Source organism: Salmo trutta, chromosome 30, assembly GCF_901001165.1.
Source record: "Salmo trutta chromosome 30, fSalTru1.1, whole genome shotgun sequence".
Lineage (NCBI taxonomy): Eukaryota > Metazoa > Chordata > Actinopteri > Salmoniformes > Salmonidae > Salmo > Salmo trutta.
In genome coordinates this window covers 11,004,275-11,027,683 of record NC_042986.1, presented here as the reverse complement: position 1 = coordinate 11,027,683, position 23,409 = coordinate 11,004,275, and the positions used below count along the sequence as shown (strand labels likewise).

The 23,409-nt window shown below is 39.6% G+C and overlaps 1 protein-coding gene across 1 annotated transcript in view; it reads right to left on the bottom strand.

Moving 5' to 3' along the window:
- Positions 1-22,924, bottom strand: part of tshz2 (teashirt zinc finger homeobox 2) — a 51,029-nt gene extending 28,105 nt beyond the window's left edge. Inside the window, exon 1 of the mRNA XM_029722701.1 lies at positions 22,347-22,924. Within this exon, the coding sequence (XP_029578561.1) occupies positions 22,347-22,386 (40 nt within the window). The 5' untranslated portion in view covers positions 22,387-22,924. The remainder of the gene's footprint in view (positions 1-22,346) is intronic.
- Between the last annotated feature and the right edge of the window lie 485 nt (positions 22,925-23,409).

Below are 23,409 nucleotides of genomic sequence, written 5' to 3'. Positions count from 1 at the left end.
TCTACAACAAGGTTTCACTCAACTGACGAGCGACACAAAAATAAACCATCGCGTCCAGTTGGTGGGGGTTCGATTCTGAAAGAAAGCTGTATTTTAGAGTTTAATTTTCAAATTGTGATATCAGCTATCCGTAACAAATGTGAATAGCTATCATTTAAAAACAAAACCATTCGTTTTAAGACACAGCAACTATAATGAGTATGCCAGTTAAATGCAGCGTTATCATTATCTTAATGTGCAACAGGCAACCAAGATAAAATGGAACTTAAATTGTAGCACAGGGTTATAAGTCAAGGAATTTCAAGCATGCATTGTTTTCCGTTTCAAGCAGTTTATTTAATTAACATTTGGCCAATGCTTTTTAATTGCAATCATGGTTCCCTAAGGGATTCATAAGGGGGCTGTGCAGTAATTGTGAACGTTTATACGAGTTGGTGACACATTCTCAACCCTCCATGGTGAATTTTCAGAGTAGAAAACAGATAGACAGCAGGTTGATTAGTCATGCCTGTCTACGGAAGAGCAATAAACTAGATAACAGGAAGAACATGCTCTGTGTTTCCATTCCTTCCACTGTAGTAGTGCTATGTTAAGTTATTGAAACATTTTACCCAGGATACTTACAGTTCATATACAGTATGTTACTGTAGCACTATGCCATATATCATAGGTAAGTTGGATAATGGTTTGATGCTGTGAAGGCTGTGGCTAAAGGTTGAACAAATCCTGTAAACCACCTATTCATGTTTTATGCAAGGAGGATGTTTCTGAGCCAATAAGAATTCATTGGGTTGTTTCTGGGTTGTGGCCCAGGCCTGCATGGAGACAGTAGAAGAAGTAGGCCAGCACCACACTACAGTCTCTAGTCTAGATCTCCTCTCCTCTGGTACACGTGTCACCTGCTTGCCTGCCTGCCTATGTGGCCCAGTTGAGACGTGACTTGAGCAGGTCTGGCAAGAACCAAATGTTTTCATTTACCTCAGGGGCAGCTACACTCTCCTTCAGCAGGAAGTGGCAGCCTTACATGTCAAGATACCGGCCCCAGACTCTACTGCTACCTGAAAAGGTTGTGCACTCTGAGTTGGGTTTAGAAGACTCCCCGACACACCTCTGCACTCAGTGAGAGTGAAGGTTGTGAAGGGAGCGACGATGTCTGTCTACAGTGGCTAGGAACCTGGTCTGGTGTTTGTGTGTCTGATAAACATTATGAAGTAAACCCAGAAAGTTAATGGCACAATTGGACATTAAATACAGGTCAATTATGCCTTTTCATAGAACCTAGACTCTAATATTGTATGTAACAACATAGTGAAAACTGAACATATGTTCAATCAATTGCACATTCACAGTATGATCAGGTTTGCTTATGTGTTCACCAGATTTGATGGATCTCTATTCAGCCGGGCAGCATGAGATGGAGGTACTTTATAAACTAAAGCTCAACACATTTATTTCTAGCTGAGGACTTGGTGACAGCACATTTAACATTGTGATCTCCATATGAGAGACAGTTAACACTGCTGACAGTTGAAAGGCTCTGAGCATGCAATTTCCTATAGGCCTACAGTATGTTCTCATCACTTTTCATTGGACGGCGACAGAGTATCACTTCCTGATAAAACTTTTAGTTGGACCAATAAACTTAGATTTGATTTTGGGGGAAATAAGATGAACAAAGATTGCATTCCACATTCCAGCAAACCCACAAAAACCAATAAAGTGGTGGTTAAGGGGGTTTTCTTGATGGGGTGGACACAAGAGGAGGGTTGGGGGTTGGGAGGCTGGGTCTGTCTATAGAAACCTGATTCATGATGTACTTAGTTTAGTGTGTGTGTTCACAGGTTTCAGGGATTTACAGTCAATTAGAACAGCAGGGGTAAAAAGGGGAAGGAAAGGAGGCATTGCTCTGAGAATAAGTTAAGGCTTGACACATTTATTTCTGCTACTGCGGCTGAAGACTTGGTGACAGCGCATCAGGAAAGATTTTGTGTGATCACCATATTCAAAACGTGAGAAACGGTAAATGCTGGAGACAGCTGGAAAAATATTCCAAAAGAGATCAAAATGCCTGCAGCGCCTCATCTTACAGTTGGTAGTGTGTTTTGATTGTTTTGAGTATGTTCATGATTATTCAATGTTTGCCATGTGACAATTATACAAAACCTACCACAGAAACCACTGGATATCGAAACAGTTTACAGGTATCAGTTAAAATAAAAAAAAACATCTAATAATAATACCAGTGCTCTATTTGATAACTAATCAGAATTCAACACACCTGGACGTTTTCACACCCGACAAAGTACTGCTATTAGCCCCTTCAAATCTTATGTAATTATAAGCAGATGTTAGAAAATGATTATGATACCATGGTCATGCTAGATTGCCAACCCAACAAATACTGCAATGTTCAGTTATGGATATACCAGCAGGTTGAAAAATCCTACTGCTAACGATATGTCACAAGCCTTCTGCCTCAATTGAGATATGAAAACTCTTAAATCTTCTTTCTTGAGACATTGAGTGATTGAGCCAACCAGTGCAACAGGGCACAAAGTAACATCTAGGAGAGGTACTACTCATATCCCCCTTTGAAAAACTCCAGCGTTTAATGATCCCCCACTAAGGAGAATCCACACAATTCAAAATCTCTTTTCCCACAGCCTCTTTCAGCCTTTATGATAAATGACACCCGTCATTCCACCGTTGCCAAACAGCACAGAGGGGAATTGTACTGATATATGATTCACAAGAACAGGAAATAAACTCTCCCTTTCTCTATTGCTGCGTCTCTTGCCAAGTAGGACGGACCTGGACAGTGTCAATGCTCAGGCTGAAAGCTCAGCTGAAGGACTGAGGCACTGACAAAACCTAAAAAGGAATAGACAACAGTATCAAAACCTGAACTCTACCCTTTCTCAAAAGCTTGAGCTGTTACTAACCAATGATGAAAGACGGGTCATTGTTTTAAAAAAGAAAAACCTAACAAAAGAATGTATGAGAACAAGCTGAGGAAAAGACAGAAAAAAGAAATCGAGCTGGCTTGAGAAACCTAAAGTACGTCATTATAAAATAAATAAAAAAAGCATTTGAGAAAGAGCAACCTCCTCCTGCCCTCAATTACTATAAAGCAAGTCAGGCTAATTACTGCTCCTTGATTATCTCAGATTCCTGTGTGAGTGAGTGATAGAGAGAAGAGGAGAGAGAGAGATACGAGAGAAAGCAAGAAACAGAGAGAGAGAGAGAGAGAGAGAGAGAGAGAGAGAGAGAGCACGAGGGATAGTCCTATTTGAAACTGAAAGTTAGCAGGGCACACAACAAAATGTATTGATATGTTATACATTTACATTACATTTTACATTTTAGTCATTTAGCAGACGCTCTTATCCAGAGCGACTTACAGTAGTGAATGCATACATTTCTTTCTTTTTTTCTGTGCTGGCCCCCCGTGGGAATCGAACCCACAACCCTGGTGTTGCAAACACCACACTCTACCAACTGAGCTACAGGGAAGGCATATAGTATGTGTGAGGCTAGGTGAAGAAACATTTATCACATGATCTACTAAAAGTTTTTATTATGTTTCTCCACTACATCCATGGTAACAATATGATTAAAGACACCAATTTTCACATTTCATAAATGTTTGTACGTTTCTCCCCATAGATGTAGGCCTAATATGAGACAAAACCCCATTTGCTCTGTGTTCACGGTGTAGCTGGCTGGTCTCAAAAGGAGCAAGGGTCTCTGCTGCTTATATGCTGTGTGTGGCTGTATGACTGCTCCTGCTCTGCCTGCTTTAGGAGTAGAGCCCCCTCAGGCCAGCCAGCCAGCCCAGTGCTCTGCTCAGCTCAGCGGTAGGCCTCCCACTCGGGCACTGAGCGCAGGGATGTGCCCAGGGCCAGGAGCAGGAGCACTCAATCACCCAGACAGCGACATCCTTTCGCCATCACCATCAGAGGGGCCCCTATGGGGGGACGGGGATATTTATGAGCAGCACGTTCAGACACACGCCCATGCGGCTGCGATTCCGCTGATATACTACCGGCTGGACTGTGGGATGGAGACATATAGTTCATCTACTCCTCATCCCAGAGTCAGAACTCTGGAAGTGCTCCTCAGAGCTTTGTACTGCAGGTTGGGTCAGCCACATGTAAATCTGTTCAGGATATGTTGTTAGGATGTCTGACTTGAATTGATGTAATAGTTAACGGGGTCGTTGTTAACAACGCCTTTAAAAGTGAGAATATGTTGACCATCAAAATACTTAACTATCTGTGATGGTGAATAAGGGAAAAAATGTTTCCATTGCTGTGATGTATCTGTATTATTACTAAGTGCCATTATGTGTTTTATCTAAACATAGATGAAAAAAATTGATTTACCTCAGAGTGTTGTGTCGGTATCTTTTTTTACTTATATTTCAGTGAGTAGAGTGAGACCAACGGAAACCATGTATAGCCTACTGACATATAAGGAAATGAATTGGAAACGGCTTAAAACTGTTACTGTAAAGAAAAAAGGCTACTTGCTCCACAAGGGGTTTCTTTCCTCCGGGCGGGTGGCTGGGTGTGTCAAGGGATTACAAAAAGCCATAAAACGGTCTCTGTAATGGCATTAGTAGTGTTTCACTGCCATTAAAAATGGCGAGAAAAACATCTGCTTTGCATTTTTCGCTCCCTCTGTACTAATTTGTCTTCCAAATTATATTTTTGTGAGCACTGATTTAAATGTTCTCACCTTTTTTTTAACAAAACAAAAAAAGTAAAAAAAGTCATTTATATAAACATACTGTACGATATTAATCGTACAATGGAAAATTATTTCACTCCCACACCTGAGCCAACTATACGTGTCTACTACTTTTACATGAAATCAGAAACCAATAAAATAACCAACTGTTACTGTCAATCTGTAGCGTCAGCATGTACAGTGCCTTCAGAAAGTATTCATACCCCTTGACTTTTTGTTGTTGTTACAGCCTGAATTCAAAATGGATTAAATGGACTTTATCACCCACCTACACATAATACCCCATAATGACAAAGTGAAAACATGCTTTTAGACATTTTTGCTTATTTGTTGAAAAGAAAATATACCTGGGTCAATACTTTGGCAGCGATTACAGCTGTGAGTCTTCTGGGTAAGTCTCTAAGTGCTTTCCACACCTGGATTGTGCAACATTTGCCCATTATTCTGTACAAAAAAAATATTTTCAAACTTTTCAAATTGGTTGTTGATTTAAGTCAAAACTGTAACTCGGCCACTCAGGAAAATTCATTGTCTTCTTGGTAAGCAACTCCAGTGTAGTTTTGGCCTTGTGTGTTAGGTTATTGTCCTGTTGAAAAGGTGGATTCATCTCCCAGTTTCTGGTGGAAAGAAGCCTGAACAAGATTTTCCTTTAGGATTTACCTGTGCTTAGCTCAATTGCATTTATTTGTTATCCCAAAAAACCCTCCAGTCCTTAAGCATTACAAGCATACCCATAACATGATGCAGCCACCCCTATGCTTGAAAATATGGAGAGTAGTACTCAGTAATGTGTTGTATTGGATTTGCCACAAACATACCATTAGTATTCAGGACAATAAGTTTAATTGCTTTGCCACATTTTGTGCACTATTACTTTAGCGCCTTATTGCAAACAGGATACATGTTTTGGAATATTTTCCTTCTTTTCACTTTGTCAATTAGGTTAGTATTATGGAGTAACTACAATGTTGTTGATCCATCCTCAGTTTTCTCCTTTCACAACCATTAAACTCTAACTCTTTTAAACTCACCATTGGCCTGATGGTGAAATCCCTGAGTGGTTTCCTTCCTCCCCGGAAACTGATCAAAGGGATATTCAATGTATTTTTTTTAACCATCTACAAATAAGTGTCCTTCTTTGCAAGGCATTGGAAAATCTTCCTGGTCTGGTTGAATCTGTTTGAAATTCACTGCTTGACAGAGGGACCTTACAGAGATGAGGTAGTCATTCAAAAATCATGTTAAATTAGTGCACACAGAGTGAATCCATGCAACTTATTGTCTGACTAGTTAAGAAAATGTGTACTCCTGAACATACTTAGGATTGCCATAACAAAGGTTGAATACATATTGACTTAAGACACTTCAGCTTTTAATTTACAAATAATTTGTAAAAAATAACAATAAAACATAACTCCACTTTGACATTATGGGGTTTTGTGTGTAAGCTAGTGACAACAACAAAATCGCAATTTAATCCATTTTAAATGTAGGATGTAACACCAACAAAATGTGGAAAAAGTCAAGGGGTGTGAATACTTTCTGAAGACAAAACATCCACAAACAACACAATTTTATGTTATTTTTATTTTCTTGCTTCTCCTCCTACTAAAAGAAAGAATGTATAAAGCTTAGCAATCACATTCACACCCAGGTCACATAGCCAGTGTTGAGTAAACACCTTGATTGCTTTATGGCTGGCCCTCTAACCGTCAGCTATAGCAGCCCTGTCTGTCTGTCTGTCTTGTCTGTATCCGTCCTCTGTTTGGTTCTGGGAAATCCAGGCCCGCAGTAATCTTTTCCCTGCTAGCCCTTTAATAAACCACAGGCCGCTTCATTAGCCTGCGCTCACACAGTGATTGATTGCTGCCAGTCACAGAAACCCCATCCTACCTCTTCTCTCCCTCAACCCACAAAATGAGCCACTTTTTCAGCTACCTCCCATCATACTATTAAAGGAGAGTATTCACTTGGAGCCAGAGAGGGGAGTGGCCTCAGCTCTCTAACATGGGCAATGTAACAGTGTTCCTTTTGTTCAAACGCTTGGGTCAACATCGATTTATGGGATGCGCTATACAGCCTCGAATTCTATTATTTAGGAGTTCACATTCTGTTTGGTACGAGTAAAGACACCAAAATGATCCAATGAGCGGGTTCAACAATGAGCTGTTCATTCTAATAAAAAAAACTGTTGAATGCACCTTGATTGTTAAAGAACCAGTTGGCTTTAGTAGGGAACGTTTTTGTAGATGACATTTAAAGAAAAAGTCACATATCATAATCTCAGTTGTAATTCCAATTTATTTTGTGCACCACATTATAGTCCTTGGCACACATTCCTATTTTGTGTGGGAAAGTCATCTACATTGTAGTAAATTAATTAATTTCAGAAATAAAACATTTTTATGGTGACGTTGGTGCTTATAATATAGAAATATCGAACATAATACAAATGGATAACACAATTTAGGTTCATATTATAAGGTGTAAACAAGTCGGTGCTGGAGAAAACACCACCACTACTACCAAGGGCCACAACTACAGTAATTTAACAGAAGACCAGGAAACTGTATGACGCCTTTAGCTACAACAGTGATAGAACATACAGTATAAATGGGTAATAAGGTTATATGTTTGGGTGGCTTTTCGTCCTCCTATCCTGTACTATACTGAAGTACCGTTTCAAATATTCCCTTATCTAAAATGTATGGGCTATGCGATCCTTCACAATACTCAATAGAGGAAGAGAGATACAGAGGGGGAAAGTGCTAGATGGTGTTCAGCTGCAGTAATATCACTATCTCGCTCTCCTCACCAAGAATTGCTATAAAGCTATTTCGAAAATTGCACCCATATATTTCTGGGAGACAGTTAGCTCCTCTTGGTGACAGTGCATCTTTTACATTGAATTATACCATTCAGAGGAGTTATCAGAGCAGGTCAATTACTCACAGCACAGGCCGGACTCAGAGCCAGCCAAGCCCAGCGCCTGACGCCATAGCCAGCCTACTGCCCACAACCTACTGCCTTCTGCCCCTGCAGAGAGAGGACTCAAGATAGACATTCACAGTCACACCCCTACGGTGCTCATATCTGTCCACACACCAATTCAACACAACACCTTCTTTCGCTCACAGAAAGGCGTCTGCATGCTTCTCATCCGAAACAGTTTGTGCATATAGTGCATTCGGAAAGTATTCAGACCCCTTGACTTTTTCCACATTTTGCTACGTTACAGCATTATTCTAAAATTGATGAAATTGTTTCTTTCCACATACATCTATACACAATACCCCATAATGACAACACAAAAACAGGTATCTAGAAATGTTTGCAAATGTATTAATAATAAAAATGTGAAATATCACATTTACGTAAGTATACAGACAATTTACTCAGTACTTTGTTGAAGCAACTTAGGCAGCGATTATAGCCTCGAGACACTACAAGCTTGGCACACCTGTATTTGGGGAGTTTCTCCCATTCTTCTCTGCAGATCCTCTCAAGCTCTGTCAGGTTGGATGGGGAGCTTTGCTTCATAACTATTTTTCAGGTCTCTCCAGAGATGATCGGGTTCAAGACTGGGATCTGGCTGGGTCACTCAAGGACATTCAGAGACTTGACCCGAAGCCACTCCTTCGTTTTTTTGGCTGTGTGCTTCAGATCGTTGTCCTGTTGGAAGGTGAACCTTTGCCACAGTCTGAGGTCCTGAGTGCTCTGGAGCAGGTTTTCACCAAGTATCTCTCTGTACTTTGCTCCGTTCATCTTTCAGTCGATTCTGACTAGTCTCCCAGTCCCTGCTGCTGAACAACATCCCCACAGCATGATGCTGCCACCACCATGATTCACCATAGGGATGGTACAAGGTTTTATCCAGACGTGACACTTGGCATTAAGGCCAAATAGTTCAATCTTGGTTTCATCAGACCAGAGAATCTTGTTTGTCATGGTCTGAGAGTCCTTTAGGTGCCTTTTTTGGCAAACTCCAAGCGGGCTGTAAAGGGCCTTTTCCTGAGGAGTGGCTTCAGTCTGGCCACTCTACCATAAAAACCTGATTGGTGGAATGCTGCAGAAATGGTTGTCCTTCTGGAAGGTTCTCTCATCTCCACAGAGGAACTCTGGAGCTCTGTCAGAGTGACCATCGGGTTCTTAGTCACCTCCCTGGCCAAGACCCTTCTCCCCTGATTGCTTGATTGCTCAGTTGGGCTGGGCGGCCAGCTCTAGGAAGAGTCTTGGTGGTTCCAAACTTCTCCATTTAAGAATGATGGAGGCCACTGTGTTCTTGGGGACCTTCAATGCTGTAGACATTTTTTGGTACCCTTCCCCAGATCTGTGCCTCGACACAATCCTGTCAAGGAGCTCTACGGACAATTCAGTTGACCTCATGGCTTGGTTTTTGTTGACCTAATGGCTTGGTTCTCTGACATGCACTGTCAACTGTGGGACCTTATATAGACAGGTGTGTGCATTTCCAAATCATGTCCAATCAATTGAGTTTACCACAAGTGGACTCCAATCAAATTGTAGAAACATCTCAAGGATGATCAATGGAAACAGGTTGCACCTGAGCTCAATTTCGAGTCTCATAGCAAAGGGTCTGTATACTTACGTAAATAAGGTATGTTTTTTATTATTACTACATTTGCAAAAATGTCTAAAAAAAACATTTTCTTCTTTGTCATTATGGGGTATTGTGTGTAGTTTGAGGAAAAAACATATTTTAATCAATTTTACAATAAGGCTGTAATGTAACAAAATGTGGAAAAGTTCAAGGGGTCTGAATACTTTCCGAATCCACTGTATATTATGACAAAACATTTTGACATTTTTGTTTGTTTTGATCTTCTGCAAGGGTAGCCAAAGTCGGTAGCCAAAGTCTATGCTTCTTCATCTGTGATTGGTCAACAAGAGATTCTTCAACGAAGTGTTTGTTGACTTGTTTCATGCATATTTTTTCATTGAGAAATACTACACCAAACATCTTAGTTAGATGTAAAATTAATGGCAGATTTCTTGTGTTATCTTAGATTAATTTGAACTATTTTGGCTACGGCGTCTCAAGATTGACAAACAGTATTTTTTTTCGTTTTTCAAGCTAATGTTGGCTACAGTAGGTGCCAGCCGAACCGAAACAGGCTGCCGCCTAAACACAGTTAGTACAAAGCAAATTTGGAAGTGTTAAAATCTGGGTGTTAAGGTAAAATGTGTTGTGAGCGTTATTTCTGAGTGTTGATTCTAGGGGGGTTAACACCAGGGGGATTGAAACTGACACCACATGCGGGGAATAAATTAAGTGTTATTTGAATCACTGTGGAATGAACACTGCATGGTGTTGTTGTTACTTTGACTGTGTCGAGTTAATTTCCGTTAACCCTCCCAGAGTTAAAAAGACGTGGGAGGGGCCTCATTATCATTCTTCCTAGAATGCTTTGTTGCAGGTTGATTTTTAGAAAAGTTTGTTTTAATATCTATGTTTCTGCATGCACATTGATTGATTAATTAATCAATAAATAACAAATAAAAATCTAAACTAATCCAATCTGTAAGGAGATGGACTTATTTCACCCGTTACTGAGATGATTGTTCCAGTTAAGATGGTTTAGGTAGTCTTGAATGCAGGTTGTGGGTGATAAAATATTCCAATTGTTGGATATCCTTCCTCTGGCTCGATTCTGATGGGAATTACTAATCATTTGACAAACCAGACAACAACAACAACCCCCCCCCCCCATCCCAATAGTTTAACACTATTTTGGTGGGTCACATCAAAGTTCTAAGTGTTGAAGGTGTTTAATCTAACACTGTGGCTGTTAAAATTCTGATCTCAAATTTGCTGTGTACGATTCCATTACTAATGAAAAACGTATTTAGGCACTCTAATTATACTATTTTTCTATTATATTTTGTTTCAGTTTCCATTTAGTAATCTGAATCTGGGCTTTATAACTGTCACAGCTGCCAATACAGTAGGTACTACATTATGACTGTTAATATGAATCACATCACCTATTTCAAAGAAGAAGGAGGCGTCTTTACAATAACTGTAGTTGTGTTTCTGTTACTCAGATCAAAACACAAAAGGTTCTGTTCTTGCTAGAATAAGCATAAACCATCATATGACTTTCTGTCATGAATAATGATCAATGTGGGCTGTTTGCAGACCGCAAACATTCTGTTCAATGTGCCTGAAGGCGGGAGGGAGGCAGAGAGCAGGGAGCACATTCCTCTCTGACTGAACAGAGCTGAGACAGAGACCCCTCATGATCGGAGCCAGAGGTGGAGATGATCCTCTCAAAGCTAAGGCGTTGAGGTTGTGTGTATGTGTGTTTAGAGTTGACATGGCAACCATACAGAATCACAGCGCTATAGCGAAGCTACCCAGCCCAGGCCTACGTATGTAGAAGAGGGGGAAGGATACTTATTGTGCTGATGATACCGGAGGTTTGGATAAATAGGGTGATGCGTATACTGTCTGTGTCATATCATCAAAGTATGCCAGTAATTACAGAGTTGAGTAACATGACTGACTGACTGTTGTTTTCATTACCATTCATTTCCTCAGTAACATACAGCCAGCAGTCTTATGATAGGGTTGGCTATTTATTTCAAACCATCACAGTTATCTCTATGATATCATCAGGCCCTAATAGCTTTATTATATAAAGCAACTAAGAATGTCATTACACATTTTTTCAGTAAAAACGTGTACGCTCTAAATACGAAGGATCTCAACAAAAAGAGGTCAAACATTTTCTTCCACTTAGTCACTTCCCTAACACTACACTCAGTAATCATCCATCCTAACATAGAGCTTCCCTTCCTCCCTTTGGTGTGGCATGACAATCATGTGTAAATAGTCGAGGGTCTAAATCCAATGGGAATGAGTGTGCAGGTCTTTTCAGATTTACGTTGTGTTGTAAGTTACGCAGGCAAACTTGGCAGGAAATAAGAGAGGGGGGAAGAATCTCGCCTTTCATCATTTCCCCCAAATCAGAGAAGGAAATGAATATGGATGCCCTCCGGCAGGCGAGAAGGAGAGGGAGAGTGGGGAAGGAAATTCAGTGCCTGATGAGGTCCCTAAAGAATGCGTCTGGACACAGCCGGAACCTTCTCAGCTGGGTCCGTGCCAGGGTGGGAGGGCTATCATGGAGCATGTAGGGAACATGCAAACGGACACACATGTACGTATGCACGTACACACAAACACATGCACAAAAATACAGTGTTGTCAAAATACGATGGAAATGCAGTTAAAATGTAAGATGGATAGGCCTGCATTGTTTACAAACAAACCCAGATCTATATAAATTACATCAAATGTGTTCCATCTGGTATATAGTTTCACGTATCAAACAGCCAATCACAAAGTCCCCTTTTTCAAATGTAATCAACCTCTGTCACTAAGCCTCTTTCAGCCAGCCTTACAGGGCTGTGTATGAATACATATATTGTACTGAGACATGCCATGGTTGTTGTTGGATACAAACAGAACTGAACCCAGTCCGTCTCAAAACATAACAATGATAGAGGTTCAGATCGTTTAGATGTATGTTTATAGTACAGTAGATATGAAGGGATAGGCAGTTCAGCTGAGAAAGAGCCAGTCCAGTGTTAATGTCATGGCTCCGGGCGATGGGCTATGATCTGTGTATGACCTCTGTGACATTGTCGTGGAGATGATCTCCCCACAGGCAACGGTTACCAAAGAGACACCAGAGCCCTGAGTTCTGGTCATGTCACTCACAGACTCACAGACGATTGCTGTGGCTTATGGCCAAGGAGACGACTGGTTCGTGGTTGAATCCAAATATGATCACTCTCATCACCAGACACAATGGGCCAATCTTCCAGAACTTCCCAAAATAACCTGAGGGAACTGTGAGGTAATTCGATCAAACAGAAAGGAGGATGCTGAGCTCCCACAACAAGATGTCCTACAACAGTTTCTGATCACGTCACTGTTAGCTCAATGCTAATATTTAATGCCAGTGTATCCCTAAACAACTACAGGTACTCAACAAATTATAAAGGGAAACAATAAATAACAAAGATTAGACAGATTTTTTTGAATTTCCTATATTTTATAATATCCCTTTTCCCCTTGAATTTTACATTTTATTGAAACACGTAAAAATTGACACTGTATGTTCAGGGAACAACAGAGGAAACGCCTGAGAATATCTAGATCTGGTTTCCATTGAAATGCATATTGTCGTTATCCCTCAGAATGAATTGAACTACAGTATGATGTGGAACAGGATCCTGCTAACCCTTAATGACTCCCCCTGGCAGTGTAATGGCAGGTATTAGAGTGCTGATCCCACAAAGCCCTGCCTCCCTGGCCTAGACACACACACAGGCCCCTCAGACTATTTGCCATCATCAGACCAGATGATCTAGTTAGTTCTCAGACGTCACCCGCCTTCTCACTCAGTTCATTTTCATGTTCAGTACAGCAAAACGTTTCACCACAGAAAATGAAAATGAGCGTTCCTTATCAGTCAGGTTTCAAAACGTTCTTTCCCTACTGCTTTTGGTTTATGAGTACAATCTGAAAGACAGGAAGAGAAACGTGGAGATACTTCACTAGCTTGACAGCATGACTTATGAGAGGCCTGGTTAGTGACCGCTTGAATGTACATTATGTGATGTGAAATATGGTGAGCAGGGAACACAGGGACAACAGACAGGGGATAGGATACAATATACTTTATTGCCCATTTACATGTAAATTCCTTTAGTGACGTCAGCATACAAATACACAAACAACATCATATATTATATGCAGTACAGAAAACTGTAAAGTTAGTACACAAGTCATTCGATTTTCACATATTCAAAGTCTCTGTGGCCTACTGTCCGACCGTGTATTGGGCCTGCATCTGTCCAATGTCCAACTCTTCCCTGAAATTCCTGTATCAGAGGACACAGATTAATCTGTATCTGCTCATACTGTATTGTATGTGGATAATCAGTTATTAATTAGTTATTACTAAAGTAAGTGGTATTACTAGGTATTCAATAGATAAATGTTACCTTGAAGACTTGTATCCAATAACAAAAATCTTACTTTGGTTTCATATTAATTCAATCCCTTTTCAATCACAATACCTACCTTTTTAACCAACAGTTCTTTGGAAAAAATTGCCTGGGTGTTATTTAGAACTTTGTAGAAATGCCAGAAATGCATTTGTCCAATCAGTCATGAAACATTTGCGGTTCTCTAAATCTCATCTGTGACATCATCACGGCATCCAACACCCACATGAACCTTTCCTGATGACAGCTAATGTTCTTTCTTATGTGTGAGATGATCATCTTAAAGAAGAGGTGAGGAAAAGGCTAAGAAATTGCTTAAATAATCAGGGGTTCGCAGCGAAGCTCTAAAACATATTGTTATTCTGTTATTTAAAAAAATGACATGGTCAAAGAACTCAAGCATAGATTGGAAACTTTTTTTCTAATTTGACACACAGAAAGTAGAGGCCATGAGTAAGTTGGTAAAAAATAATGGCAATGATTTGCCTATAGGGGGCAATGTTATAAGCATCATAGCTATCACCGGGGTTGACCTAAAGATTATACCATGCGCCAATATGCTAAAATATGCTAAAAGTTACATCAAAAGTATTTTTCCAATGAACCATAGGACCAAATGACACCGCTATCATGGTCATCCCTAAGATGAACCACACTGAATTTGGTATTGATATCTCAAATCATCTGCAATCATCTTCTTCTCGTGATCCATACGTCAGATTCACTCATTACATCAGTCTTAATGGTTTTGATAAATAGATACTGCATTAAAATATGGCTACACTGTACCTATAGATGCACGTTAGCACATATGCTAATGCTAAAAATACTTTTAAAAAATTCTAATGCATCCACCTGACGGGTGTGGTAAATAAAGCTGACTAAACAGCATGATCATTACAGAGGTGCACCTTGTGTTGGGGACAATAATAGGTCACTCTAAAATGTGCAGTTTTGTCACACAAGACAATGCCACAGATGTCTGAAGTTTTGAGGGAGCATGCAATTGGCATGCTAATTGCAGGAATGTCCACCAGAGCTGTTGCCAGAGGATTGAATGTTAATTTCTAGACAATAAGCTGCCTCCAACATCATTTTAGAGAATTTGGCAGTACCTCCAACCAGCCTCACAACCGCAGACCATATGTAACCATGCCAGCCCAGGACCTCTACATCCGGCTTCTTCACCTGCAGGATCGTCTGAGACCAGCCTCCCGGACAGCTGATGAAACTGAGGAGTATTTATGTCTGTAATAAAGCCCTTTTGCGTGGAAAATCTCATTCTGATTGGCTGGGCCTGGCGCCCCAGTGGGTGGGCCTATGCCCTCCAAGGCCCACTCATGGCTGCGCCCCTGCCCAGTCATGTGAAATCCATAGATTAGGGCCTATTGAATATATTTAAATTGACTGATTTCCTTACATGAACTGTAACTCAGTAAAATTGTTGACATTGTTGCATGTTGCGTTTTTTGTTCTGTACATGTATACTCAATGAATTAGCCTCTAGTGAATTTGAAAAAGATAACCAACCTACAGCACTAGTTTATTATTTCACTTGTGTCATCATTGTGGTATTATGAGATAAACATGGCAATGCTTTCACTGATTGCACATAAAGGAAGATAGTCCCTACATGATATAGTGCTTGCTTTGTTATCCAACTGATCTTGTGTCCTTTCTGTCTTCCTGTGAACCCCGTTCATTGCTGCTTGCAGCTATATTATTTGAAAATGTTTTTGCACTGGTCTCTAAACAGAAGCATAACATATCCTCATAAATATAAAAATATACTATCTATGCCCTTTTCATGTATCACACATGTGAGACAGGATACCACCAGACTATAACAATGTTAGAAAATATCTACTGAGTAACTTGCTATCATAGATTTCTTGGGATATTAAGTGGAATTAGTCAATCTTCATGGTGTATCAAAATGCAACAGAATCATTATATCTTGGGTTTGCCCGCATACATTTTCTTTCCTTAAATTATACCATTCGTCATACGCTCATTACAAGGACAGACAATTTTGAACCAACTCCAATTTCCTTTCATTACTAGCTTAGATGATACAGGATGCATATTTTTCAAAACTCTGTCTAGACTCTGTTATTGTAGCGAAGAAAATACATTGTGCAGTGCATGAATAAATACAATAATACGTTAACATGATTCACATTTTAGGTTGCATGCGAACGGTCCTGTTACTGTATGTTGAGTATGTTGAGTTTTCACGTTAACACTTCAAATTAGGTTCCAGAGTAACTACCAGTGAAAAACGTATGTAATTATAAAGTTACAGGCTATTACAAGCTTTTACATACATATTACAAGTTATTACATACATATTATTAACGTATGCAGTAATTGCTCAATCGTTGTTGTAGTATTGCATTTTATTGCAAACGGAAATAACTGTGATAAGTACTATGCACGTAAGTAACCTATACCTGTTACCTAATATGTACATATGTGGTACAAAGCCATTACACAGGTTATTCCCTTTGATGATTTACTTATGAATTCTACATACCAGAGTAGACCAAGGCATACAACATTAATATGTTCTCTGGATCCTCTTAATCAAGTAGCAAGTACAACAGAAGTATTCTATATTCAACACGGACACCTAAGCTGTCAGTGCTATTTAATGAGTCTCAATTACGATGTTAGTTTCAACAGACTGGCTCAGCACATGCAGGCAAATTCTCAAGGCTTGAAAAGCACACCAATGGAAAGTGAAGAGCAAGAATAGTCTTACATTATCACATTGTATGGGTACTCGTACTACATTTAACGTATTTCCAACCAGGTCGCATTTTCAGGAATATTGTACAGTATGAATCTTTATTGCCATATGTTATTAAAGAGGCCCATTAACTAACATTATGAACCGAAGCTACCATAAGAACATGGTTTAAAATGGCAAACATCAGAAGAAATCGATATACGGTTCTGCTTATAGAATCAAGGAATTGATTGAATGTCAAATACAATACGTATACAGTAATTGACATTGGAAATATCATGTTTTTATTGGCCGCTGTATATTCCTGATGGGTTGTATTCTAAGAGGTTCATGTCCAAGCATTGTTCTTCTAGACACCAAATGTGATTGAATTGGTGAACATTTCAAAAGTGAAAGCCCCCGTTTGACACCAGTCTAGAGAATGGAGAGCATAGGCCAGGGAGGTCAGCCTGGACGACAGAGTATTGAGTTGATTCATCAAATTAGGTCCTATGTAATTACACTGTGGAACGACTCACGAAAGGTGTCAGCTATAAAACAGCCAGACGGGCAATCAGTGCTCATATTAAATGAAAGTGCAAGGTGTCCAACTTCCTATTCCTCTGGCATTATAGAGATGAGGTGTTTTAAGCCGGCTTGGGCAATGTAGCAATTAAGCCCGCTGATTACCTCAACAAATGCAATTTTCATAGATGAATTTGCTAATCAATTTTGTTACGCCTGTCAATTTTGAGAAAGCAGTACAATAGTTTTTCTTAAAATAACACATCGTAACAGCACATTACCAAAAAACTCAGTTTAAACCTATGAAGAAATGTAGTGAGATTGTTTGGTCCTTGTTCCAACTTTCTGAAAATAATTAGAAGAATGGAGTCTTTCCTGGATGGAGCCTTTCCAATATACTAATAAACTAAATACGAACAACATTTAAATGCAAATTGAACTGCCTGTTAACCTTTAGGAAAAGCATAGAGGCACAGTATGAAATCAGTTACCTTTGTAATTGTTACAGATCACACCATTAGCACAATATTGTCATAGCTCCTGCTACTGCAGACAGTAACTACTGAGGGTTAATTTGCATAATACATCTTAATTGAAGCCCATTAAGGATTTGATTAGAAGCAAATCAGGTACAGCGCAGATAACTTCAGATGAATATTTTCCCTGTGTTTTGTCTTTTTGTTTATCTTGTATAGTTCGTATAGTTTTTCTGTCCTCCATTTTGCATTTGCTCTATGCTATTATGTTCTTCACAATTTAAGTACAATGTGGCATGTAAGTCCTTGTATAGAGCTGAAATGATAGAACATCTTTGCATCTAGGATATTCTTCTGTGAATTGTGGCAATTAGAACAGATATGGATCTGTATAGATATCTATTTGAGAGGCATATGGTGGTGGATACCTGATCCAGCACTGACTTCAGAGCCATATGGCTGACACATTGGTGTACAACTATACATTTCAGTCAACAACTCAATGTACCGGTCCTATTTTTTACCTCATTGTGTAAGAGTAAACTGTGTTTCAGAAGGTGATGTACAGGGTAAAAGTGCTTATAACATTCTTATAAGAATGCAGTGCGCTTTGCAAGTAGACAAACTCTACTGCACTTCATCATGGACAAATGTTCTTCATGTAATCAAATAGCAGGACCACAGAGTGTTGTTATATTATCTATACTAGTCCCTTCCCAATTTTCATTCTCAAAGTACATTGATGAACTGCCTTAGCTCTTCAGCCTTTTCATCATTTCGGTCTTTAACCCATTGTATCTGTAGGGACCTGGACAAAACACAGTGCCGTGGCATAATTTCCTTTATACTTGGGATGTCAGGTAGAAATAATGAGATTTAGCCTGCTTACAATAAACTCTCCCAATACTCTAGTTATTGTCTGCCTTAATGAGGAAATAAATCATAACAAGAAATAGTCTTTTTCTGCTGTGATGATCACATGGAAACATTATCCACATGAATCACCCAGCCCAATAGCATATCAAATTGTGTAATTTGCCTGGAAACTAGTGCAGGTCTCAGAGGGAACACAAGGTGAATGAGCGGTTGCAGGCTGCAGTTGCGTTGTGACTGAGGAGCAGTCAGGCACTTGCCTTAAGACCAATCATAACAGTCTGTTTTCCACACAGGAGAGGAGGAGAGGAGAGCGAGATCAGTACGCTGGAGGGCACAGTAGTCTGTGTTCTTATCACCTAGACAGTGCACCGCCCTGTCTGACTCCCTCTCAGAAAAACAAAAGCCTTCCAAACTATTAGCTATCCACACCTGCTGTCACCTCAGCTCACTGGCATGGCATGCAGGTGGAAATGCAATGAGATCAAACAATACAACCCCATATTACACTCACACCAAATATAAGCGAAGGATGGGGGCAGCTATAAAGGGGAGCAAAACCAAGCCACCAAAATCCAAGACATGCAGCAAAGTCTATATTTTTGGAACAAAACATGATAATAACAAAGGTGGTAATCTTCTACAGAAAAAAAGGCCAGATAATTTCTCACAATTTTATTTGGTGGTGTAATTTCCTTTTATGCATGTCACTCAAATCAAACAGCTGCTTTGGACTTATTTTTTACCTAAACTAGGATCAACAACATCTGCCTTAATGGTAAGATGTTTCCAGAACAAACCACTTAGGAGGAATTTCAGCTAGCCAATTCCCACAAGCTGCTGTCACTCACTTAATGGTACTGCAACACTTAATGCCTTTGTCTGTTCTCCAGTTTATCTTGTTAACAGCAAATTGGGCTAACGGTTTGAGGCACAGCTAGAGGTATTGTAAGACCGATAATTATTTCACTGCCGCAAAATAAACGTATGGCCACTTTCACTCAGAAATGTATTTAGTCCACTTATAAGGACTAACCACTTATAGGGTTAAATGTGTATCCAACATATAAAACCAAAATACACATTTCATAATTGTTTACTATATTCCTTCCCATATTCATTAACGTTTCCATAACGGTTTCATGTGTAGACTTACATCTAAAGGTTTAGTGTGTTCTACAGTGTGCCAGGAAGGAATTGTCACTTTAAGTTACCTTATGCTCAATGAATGTTGAAAAAATCTAATAGTGTAACTGGCCTTTACTTGAACGTCTGTAGCCTCAAATTTACAAACATACCTATTAATAGTACTATTCTCCAAGGAGAAGAGAAGCACCCTGAAAACCAAATGTCCCATGAATTAATGTGTACCCTGAAAACCAAATGTCCCATGAATTAATGTGTACCCTGAAAACCAAATGTCCCATGAATTAATGTGTACCCTGAAAACCAAATGTCCCATGAATTAATGTGTACCCTGAAAACCAAATGTCCCATGAATTAATGTGTACCCTGAAAACCAAATGTCCCATGAATTAATGTGTACCCTGAAAACCAAATGTCCCATGAATTAATGTGTACCCTGAAAACCAAATGTCCCATGAATTAATGTGTTGTTGCTTGAGGATATTGTCTTTACTGCACCTTAACATTTTTAATTTTCACAGAGGGATAGGCCAACTACATCTTTAAGAGCACTACATATAAATGAAACCTATTCCTTGCATCTCTTATTTCAATACCACTCTCTCCTTGTTCCCTTCCACACATCATTAAACATATTATTATAACATGACTGTCAGCCCACGTCTCTCTTCGCTCCATTCTTGCTCTGCCAGGTAATCAATTTGTCGTCACTCTCTGTAACCCCAGTAAAGTCATCAAGCGAAATGAGTTACAGCTGCAAAGACCTTTCAAGAATTACAGAGAAAAAAAGCGAGCGAGAGAAATGACAACACAGCCCAGGAATATTCTGCCGCCTGATAGCACATCCCAGGTCTTGAAGATGAAATATTAATGCACAATTTGTTTATCTGCAGGCCCACATCTCTCCAGTGCCGAGCTGTTAATTTTCTATCGGCACAGACAACGGATCAGTCAGTCATGAACTCTTCACAGCCATTACCGGGAGACATTTTGATTAAGTATTCCTAATGTAGTGGATAGGAAAGAATGAAAACACTCTGCCTGCCAACTTTTGATTGACCATTAAGCCACTGATGAATGTGCCTGTCAAAGAGGAGACAATTACCTCAACAATGAAGAAACTCTTCTGGAAGGCTTATTTCTCTATAGGGCTGACACATTTACCAGATTACAGGCGAGGCAGCTGAGAGCGTGTAAAGGGATCGCTTAGGAACTCTCAACAGTTCCCAGAATAATAGTGGGATGGGGCTTTTTTTCAGAGTGGAATGTGGGACAAATATTTTGTGTATGAAAATGAGGATGAGTCTCTGTGTTTGGTGATGTTTTTTGTCTCTCTCTCTCTCTCTCTCTCTCTCTCTCTCTCTCTCTCTCTCTCTCTCTCTCTCTCTCTCTCTCTCTCTCTCTCTCTCTCTCTCTCCCTCTCTCTCTCTCTCTCTCTCTCTCTCTCTCTCTCTCTCTCTCTCTCTCTCTCTCTCTCTCTCTCTCTCTCTCTCTCTGTGTGTGTGTGTACATACACTTGAGTGTGTCTATTAGATAAGGGTTTCACTATCTTAAGCGGATATAAAGATCCGCCATTATTGGCAGAGAACAATCACCATCTGGTGTCTACATCGCAACCATAATAAGGACTGATAACTTCTAAACCCACTGAGCAGCATCCCACCACCTCCACTGATAATACCCTTCATCAATTCATTCATATCCATCATCTCAATTATTTGGATTCCCTCTTTTAATAACGCCACTTGGATGCACTATAGTATGCTATTGTGTAAACACTATCAAGAACAAAGTCAAGGTTAATCATACAAGTGATGAATTACTAAGCAATGACAATAATTATTTTGCAGTGTGAGGTAACAAAGGATGAACGAAGGAGTATTTTTTTTTGGTACTGGCCTATCTGGTCTTAGTAACCAGGTTAGTCAACACTCAAATGAGTTGGTCACCATACTAAACCCACTATAGACCCTTAACACTACAGTAGGCAAAAGAGCGTGGTCTACTCTTGTGTTTATATTTTGCACATTGTACTGTAAGTGTAGGCCTACTGTATGTATTCAGCTGACTGAATCCAGATGAGTGACAACCAGGTATAACTATTTACATAAAATGTGCATTACACTGTTACAGTGTTTGTCAATGATTGTCTCAGGTGTAATCCATCTAGGAAAAAGAATAATTGTTTATGAACATCATAAACAACACAGTACACACACACACACACAAACCAAAATGTGACATGCTTGAATAATAATAATTATATATATTTTTTAATTTAAAATAGATACTCTCTCTCTCTCTGCGTGTGCGTGCTTGTGTTCTCCATTTGTCTGGGCTATAGATATAAAGAGTTCATCGGAAGTTCAAATGTTTAGGACAGCCACCCGAAGCACACATGAAATATACATTTACGCAAGTCTTAATTGTTTATGGCAATACACACCACTTTTGCGTTATACTAAAACAACTTTTGAACGACTTGGACTAAATTACAATACATTTCCTTCTAATTCAAAAACAGAAAACTTAAAAATTATAGCCGAAGATAGCCAAATATTCAAATATGATACTCGGCTATAAAAGATTGCCGAGTATCATATTTGAATAAATTGCACCTTCGTCATCCGGTATTACTGTCACTTTGACATTCGATTTGGGCCAGTGAAGACGGGCTACTACCCAAAACATCATACAGATCAAAGTCTACTGCTATACTCTTTTAACATGTACAATATCAGTTTGATAATAACAACATCTAATATTGTTTAAGACGAATATGATAGGTGTGAATGTCTTCTTACCCGCAGCCCGTTTCGGCGCCTGCTGTTTTCTTCTTGGCATTTTTGAACTGGTAGTTCACGTAGCTCACTCTGCCCAGGTGAAATCGGTATGCGGACTAGTATGATAGTCCATGCAGAGAGAGCGACTCTTTATTTAGAGTAGCCTACTTCTCTCACTATAAAATCCAGAGTCAGAAAATGTTGTCTAGGCAAAACAGATGTCAGAGCAGTTATTCTTCTTTCACCTCCGTTCCTAGATCATCTTGGGCGGATTGTCTTCTTTTCTTTTCGTGTTGGACCACCAAAGCCATAGGACTACGTCCGTCAGATGCCAGGCAGGTTTTGAGAGCGCTCTGTATTGAATCGCGTGTGTTCAAGGAAGAGCGTAAAACGTTGGGTAATGGTAGGCTATCACGCACGGAGCAGGCAGGGTGAGGCGATGCCAGCAAACATCGATCCATAGAACAAACTGAACATTAAAAACTCCTCCCTCCTCGCCTGGACTTGATGATGGCAGCGAGACATTTGTTACACCAGATAATCAGGAGTTTATTAAAGGGACAGGGGCCAGAGAACACACCAGGATATGTCAGGACTGTTTCAGCGATAATAATGTGCTAGATGTCATTGATTTAAGTTCCATTTTGTTTTTACAAAGGTTTTCTGAGATGATGGAAGAAAGGAACTTTAATTATTTCCATAGATAGTAAATGCTATATTACCAAATCAAATTGTATTTGTCACATGGTTCGTAATCAACAGGTGTAGACTAACAGTGTAATGCGTTGTTATGTGCCCTTCCCAACAATGCAGAGAGAGGGGGAAAAAGATAAATAATAGAAAAAGAATAACATTAGGAATAAATGAACAATGGTTATGCTAACTTGGCTATATCATTATTCTTTTTAAAGATGACGCCAACAGAGATAGTCGCCTCGCTTAGAGTCCTTAGGAAACTATACAGTATTTAATTTTTTTATGTATTATTTCTTACATTGTTACCCCAGGAAATCTTAAGTCTTATTACATATAGCCCGGAAGAACTATTGGATACAAGAGCAACATCAACTTACCAACATCACGA